Source organism: Nicotiana tomentosiformis, chromosome 8, assembly GCF_000390325.3.
Source record: "Nicotiana tomentosiformis chromosome 8, ASM39032v3, whole genome shotgun sequence".
Classification (NCBI taxonomy): Eukaryota; Viridiplantae; Streptophyta; class Magnoliopsida; order Solanales; family Solanaceae; genus Nicotiana; species Nicotiana tomentosiformis.
In genome coordinates, this window is record NC_090819.1 from 23,956,583 (window position 1) to 23,963,993 (window position 7,411).

At 36.1% G+C, this 7,411-nt stretch overlaps 1 protein-coding gene across 1 annotated transcript; it reads right to left on the reverse strand.

Annotated features, from left to right (window-relative positions):
• Nucleotides 1-1,680: 1,680 nt before the first annotated feature.
• Nucleotides 1,681-3,589, reverse strand: LOC104101642 (desiccation protectant protein Lea14 homolog). The gene is made up of 2 exons (XM_009609125.4): nucleotides 3,245-3,589; nucleotides 1,681-2,233 (listed from the first exon to the last, which is right to left on the reverse strand). The coding sequence occupies exons 1-2, from the start codon at nucleotides 3,457-3,459 to the stop codon at nucleotides 1,903-1,905; spliced, it is 546 nt and encodes a 181-aa protein (XP_009607420.1). The 5' UTR covers nucleotides 3,460-3,589; the 3' UTR covers nucleotides 1,681-1,902.
• Nucleotides 3,590-7,411: the final 3,822 nt, after the last annotated feature.

Consider the following 7,411-nt stretch of genomic DNA (forward strand, 5'->3'; position numbering starts at 1 on the left):
ATGACTCAGTTCTACCAAGGTTTGGGAATTATTTGACAGTTGTATCTGTTTGGTTTTTATTATGATAGATTACTAGTTTAAGTCGATACTTAAATCGTTATTTTTTCTAATCTTGATGTGTATTAGGTGTGCCATCACGATATCCTAAGGTAGAAATTTGGGGTCGTGACATAGACGGGCTGAAATATGGAGACCAAAATACCAAATTCTTTCATGGAATGATGAAGCCTAGAAGGAGTAGTAATAGAGTGTTCACCATTAGTGATTCCAATGGGAACACTAAAACTGATCCAAAAGAGATAGCATAGGCTTTCATCGAGTTTAACTCGGAGTTACTGGGTACCAAAAGGAATGAAAGATAACATGTATGAAGCAGATTGGTGAGGGAAGGTCCAAGAGTATCAAAAGAGAAGAGGAGCTATTTAGAAGCAGACTTTACTATCGCAGATGTTAAAGAGGCACCATGGGCAGCAGGACCAGACATGTATGAAAGTGAGTTTTTCAAGAATTGATAGGCAAATGTGGAAGGGATATAAGCTCTAAACAACACTGTTATTAATTTAGTACCTAAAAGTACTCATGCAGCAGGGGTGGGATATTATAAACCTATTTCCTGTTGCAATAATCAGATAATAATCAGATGATGTGCAAACGACTGAAAGGAGTACTACCTGATATCATTGCTAATAATCAGATTGCTTTTGTATCTGAGAGGACAATTGTGCAAAATATTCTCACTTGTCATGACTTGGTAAGACTATACAATAGGAAAAATACTACTAAGAGTTGCTTGATAAAGATTGATCTTAAAAGGGCGTATGACACTGTAGAATGGAAATTTAATTTGTAGAAGAGATAATGCATGCTCTGAATTTCCTTCACAAATTTATAAAATGGGTGATGACTTGCATAAGTACAATTCAATACAATATTAGCTTTGAATGACTGGCATCATGAATGCATAGAAGGAAAGAGGGGATTGAGGCAGGGTGATCCCATTTCACCTCTTATTTTTGTAATATGTATGGAGTACTACTTCTCCAGAATAATGAATCAAGTTGCTAAATAAGCTGGGTTTGAGTATCATACAAGGTGTAAATGGATTAAATTGAATCATCTATGCTTTGTGGATGATGATGTTCTATTGTTTTTCAAAGGGGAGTTTCAGACTATAATGTGGATGTTAAGGGGGTTGAAAACCTTCTCAGAAGCCTCTGAATTGTTCACAAGTGCTGCAAAGTGTAATATTTTCGGTGCGAACATGGAACCACAGTGCTTAAATGATAGATCTGTGTAAACTCACAGGGTGCAAAAGGGGTACATTGCCTTTTAAGTATCTTTGCGGGTGGAAAAAATATAATAAAGGCTAGAATTTGCAGTTGGAGACATCTATCATATATATGTAGGGAGGATACAATTAGTGAATGTTGTGTTAATGCACCTACATACTTAATTTTCCTCAATCTTTATCCTAACAAGGAAAGTCCTAAAGATCAAAGGTTTAGCTTTGATAGAAGAACTGTATATAGATAGAGATCGAACACATTGTATATGAGAGAAATATTTATTTAGCTGCAATACTATCTTAGGGAAGAATAGATATATAAATATATAACCTCTGGTCAAGGATCGTGCATATGTATTCATATAGTATAACTTGATCACCCGGCTACCAGATAATTATATTTAAAAGAAAAGTATAACTCTATGTTTTTATGATAAAGCAGGGAGATCAAACCCCTCTACATGTATAATGTATTCTAACATTCTGGCTTTAAAAAATCTAAAACGAAAAATAGCAAATATATTGTGGCCGAAGAAAGACTCAGAATGCCACAATATATATCAGCTTGCTACTGCGTTTGTTTCAAGACTCATCATACCACTATACAACACAACTTGTTACTTCATTTCTTTCTCTTCTAATTTCTTCACTTTCTTTTCTTTCTCGTCTTTTTCGTCTTTCTCTTCTTCGTCATCACCTCGCCATAAATCAGACAATGTAGGAAGCTTATACTCGCCGCTATAAGAGAGTGGAATGGTAAAGTTACCAATGACAGGAAGGTCAATAATGAGACCCAATTCAAGTGTATAATCAATGTCCCAATCTGCTGCTATGTCCATCACTAAGCTCATTATTGCACTGTGTGGAACCTTTGCTGGCACGTCTACTAAGGTTGTGCTTTTCGCCTTCAATGACCCCGGGTCTGGAATTGTACCTGTAGCTATTATCCTGTATTATACCAAGGAAAAAAATATCTATCAATAGATAATTGAAGTTAGGTTATTTGATACTAATTCAGTCACTGAAGTTTGTGCCAGGTAGACGGTCTCCTTTCCATTTTCTGTATGAACGCGAGATACTTTGTACACCAGACTGCTTTTTTATTTGATAATAAAATCCGCAAGTTGATCTTGGAGATGAACTCAAAACAATATAAAGAAATTTTACACTCACATGTCACTTAAAAATATTTAAGTTCTAATGACGTAAAATAATTGAATTAATCTGGTCAAATAATTTATCTTTAAAATAAATCAACAATATTTGGAACTACAAAAGAAAGCTGATCATGCATTCATGTTCAGCGGGTGAAAGAAATGTACATCGGTACAACCAAAGCATATATTATAATAAAAATAATATTGGATCAGTAGTAGAAGGCAACAGATTAACTAGAGACTTAGAGAGTGATTACAAACAAAATTAAACAAGAATGGCAAAATCCATGAATTCAGAATCTAAAATCAGTAGATTCATAATAACACTCTTTTAATATTTATATGTTTGTGTATTAAACTATTAATACACACGCACACCCACATTTAAGGATTTTGTAGCATAAGTATATATGCTAAATAGAGAGGCAAAATCAACTCATTTATTTGTAACACGCCCAATTGATCCAACCTTAATGGATTGAATTATGATTCATTTATAATTTTAATCCAATGAAACTCGTCAACATATAGGGTTAAAATTGGTCAAAATAATATAACCCGAGGGTAAAAATTAAACTTCAATCCAAGCATACAAATTGAATTTTTGAGATTGAAAATTATATCGATTTCTAAGAACTTGGGAAATATGTAAATGTAGCAGAATTACGTCAAAGAGCAAAAACAAAGAAAAGGAGGAGATGTTAAGTCATGTTCGAATAGTTAGATTATAACCCGATATTTGATCTATTTTAACTCATCTCATTTTAACCAAAGCAAACTTTGAACGAATTAGATTTCTAACCTGCCCGAGCTTTTAACGACGTAAGCGATCTCCATGATAGGAATGGGAACTTTGTAAGGATTGGTAACAGAGACCTTAGCATGATATGAAATGCTATCAAAACTGATCTTCTTAACATCCACATCCATAATAGTTGCTTCTGGCTTTTCCATATTCGTTACCTTTTCTGCCACCTTCTCTGATACGTAATTTTTCGCCTTGTCTACCAAATCCATTCTTCTTCTTTTTTGTGATTTTGATTTTTGGAAAATTAGATTCAATCTCTCGTTTAGCCTCACCAGAAGACAGATTAACTAAAAAAACTTCTCGTTGAGTCCGCACTTACATTTCTTGTGGGTGGGTATGTAATATGTTAGATTTCCGTAATACAAGTAGATGTTGTTATTAACGTAAGGAAATTTTGCGCTTTTAGTTCCTGAAATATTTGGTTAAGCATATTTAATATCCGATTAATTGAAAGGTGCACTTTTGATCCGTCTACAAATTCAACGATTTATTAATTATAAATACTTAGTATTTAATAATTATTCATGTGTTATCTTAAATTTCTAATGTTACTTCATATTTGAGAGTAATATATTTTCTTAAAAATAATCTAGATATAACATATTTTATATGTAAAGAGACCAAAAACACATTTTAATCAATAGTACAAGATTAAATATGCTTAATAGACATAATTAAGGACTAAAATTATAATTTAACAATGGAAAAGAGTTATATTTACCCCCTCTACTTTCAAATCTAAAGTGCAACTATAACTTAGTCTAATTGACCAGTCAAATAACTAAACGAGCTTAATGTTTCGGTAAAAATTGCATGGGGCACCCTATTTGGTTGCCCCTTTTTAACTTATACCCATTTTATTTTTTCGTTTGCATCCGTACCTTTTTTCTTTTTTTTTTTGTTAAAAGCATTTTAAAAAGACGATTTTGTCCTTCTTTAATAAAAGACTATTGACAAAACTATAGACTGCAGGGCAAAACTTCAGCATGTTTTGGTATGAAGTTTTAGCAAATGAACTAAATAACTTCAGCATGCATTAGAAAAAACTAATTAGAAAATTACATATTGCAAGACAAAATTTTAAGCATGTTTAGTTTGAAGTTTTAGCAAATGAACTAAAAAACTTCAGCTTGTTTAGACTGAAGTTTCGGATAAAACTCATGACAAAACTATAGATTGCATGACAAAATTTCAGCATGTTTTGGTATGAAATTTTAGCAAATGAACTAAATAACTTCAGCATGCATTAACAAAAACTCATTAGAAAATTACATACTGCAAGACAAAAACTTAAGCATGTTTAGTCTGAAATTTTAGCAAATGAACTAAATAACTTAAGCATATTTAGTCTGAAGTTTTAGCAAATGAACTAAAAAATTTAAGCATGTTTAATCTGAAGTTTTAGCAAATGAACTAAAAGTTTTAGCAAATGAACAAAAAAACTTAAGCATGTTTAGTCTGAAGTTTTAGCAAATAAACTAAATAACTTCAGCATGTTTAGACTGAAGTTTCGGATAAAACTCATGAAAAACTGTAGACTGCAGGATAAATAACTTCAGCATGTATTAGCATGAAGTTTTAGTTGCGATGTGAAACAACTTCATGCTATATTAGCATGAAGTTTTAGCTTCAACATGAAACAACTTCATGCTACATTAGCATGAAATTTTAGCTTCAAGGTGAAACAACTTCATGCAAGTGTGATTCTGAAGATGAATCTGGACAAGTTTCTGATTTTTTGATAAAGCTACTGAGAGGAGAGGAGGAGATCTTTTTTCACGAATGAGTTGCAGATCACGCGATTAATGCGTGATGCAAGTTTTATATCTTTTGTCAGGGGTATAACTGTCATATTATTACAAATTTTTTGTCAGCTGGCTACCAAATTAATAATTTTTAAAAATAGGGTACAGGTTAAAAGGTGGCACAAATATAGGGTACGGCTGCAAATCCCCCAATGTTTCATCTATAATCTAATCGGAAAGGTTATATACGTCCTTGTGCTCGTGGTTGTAAACTTTTTCTACATATTGCCAAGTTGCTTTGTTCACCCTTAAAACGGATAACAATTAAATTTGTACGCGGTTTTAAGGATATGTGGATTGGTTCAACACAAGTAATTAAGAATGTTTGATAAACGAATTAAGAATGAGAGAAATAACCAAACCAGTTGTGACGTTAAGTTCGGGCAATAGTTTTGCCCTCGACCGGACCCTCGATTCGAAGCCAAATACGTATGAAGAACTATGATTAAAATAAGAACCATTCAATAGCTAGAAAGCAGAGAAATAATTTTATATTGTCTTGATATGTGTGTTACAATATGTATTGAATGAAAAAGGTTTCCCTTTATATAGTAGGAGAGTTTCATCCTTAGTACAACTCTAAAAAGGTAAAAAAATCCTCTTTTCTCGTCAATTACTGATATGGTACCGACGTCGGGCGAGATTCGCGTCGTGATATCCAATTGGTGCGGATATCACGGCTTTCTATTAGTCGTGTGCAACTGTTCGTAGTGTTTTCTGAGGTTTAGGAGCTCGCTCTGGGTTGGGAGAGTGTTGTCTTGCCAGGCCCGGTGTCGAACACTCCGTTCGTCCCCTGGTACGAGAAGTCCCTGGCTTTGATTCAGATCCTATGCACTCTTGTCTTCACTTTGTTTGACCACCGGGAAATCAGGGTATATGTTACCCCCAGTTTTACCCGTATATAGATAGTCCCCTCATTTCCTAGAGAGTAGGTTTGACGAAATGATGGAAGACGATAGATGAACCCCGGTTCCTTCCTTCGCACGTTTCATCTGAGATGGTGGATAAGCTGAAACGTCCCATCAGTCGCATCGCTCTGACTTCGGACACATGTCGTTCAATGGCTGGCCGCCCTCGAATGCAAAGCGTCGCGAATTTCTCCCTATAAAATCTTCACCCCCTTACTTCCTTCACTTTCTGATCCTAGTCTTTACCGTTGAACTCTACAAAGGCTTTCGTCTTTCACAAATCTTCATACCTTGTTTCTTGAACCTTTATATCTTCATCTTCAACCTCCAACTTTCATACATTTTCTTGGATTTTCAACCTAGAACCTCATATCTTCACTTTCAAACTTCAAATCTCCATACACTATCTCCAAGTCTTTATATGTTTTCCAGATTCACGATAGCCAAGACTTCTAAATCAGTTCCTCAGCAGGCTGCCTCTTTATCTTCTCACCTGGCCACAGGTACCGAGGCAGCTGCCCCCGAAGCGGTTGTTCTCGAGACGGTTGCTCCCGAAGTGGCTGCCGCTTAAGCGGCCCCATAGCTTCCCATGAAAAGTTTTATTACCGGGGGTTGTTTAATATTAGATAAAGGCCTAATCCAAACAAGACCGAGGTGAAGGGGCATCGAGATATATATGTTGTCACCGAAGATACCCTTCCCATTGTCCGAGAGGATTGTAACTAGGGAGGTAAGGATGTGGTAGTCCCCGGACCTAAGGACGATATCACCACTCATGTGGAAAGGTATTTAAGTATTTATACTTATCCCTTCACACAGGGTCCGGTAGACCCAGTCGTTTTGGCCTTTTGCAAGAGATACGAGGTGTGCCTAGGGCAAATCCACCCATCTCTTTGGAGGATCGTGATCCTCCTTCGTTATTTTGTGAATAACACTGAGTCTCCTTGGTTCACCCTTTACTACCTGCTCCGTCTATACAATCCCCGAATTTTCTGAGGGGGACTAATCAAGCTCACTCGCCGGGCCAACAAGGCCTCCTTTTCGAGCATCGACGAGGATCGAGACTGAGGCTAGCAGGAGCGCATCGTTCGAGTGAAGACTGAAGATTTGATCCCTTCTGAGTTTCTGACATTCCCCGAGAAGTGGAATGCATCTCGTAAGTGTAATCTTTCCTTAAGTGTCAAGTCTTCTTTGCTCCTATTCTCACCATCAGTATTTGTGATCGTGCAGGTGTTGCTCGGGTTCCCAATGCGATCCCCCGGCTCAAGGAGTGGATCGAAGGCATTTGCAAGCTGATATCATATTTTGAGCGCTCGTGGCGTAATCTTTTGAAGGGCCGATGGGAGGCCCGTTCACATGTTAAGGCTCTTCTTAGAATAGTTACTATTAAGCCCCGAACTTACATAACGCTGACCCTTTCTCTTTTCTTCGCAGGTTTGCCTAAGACC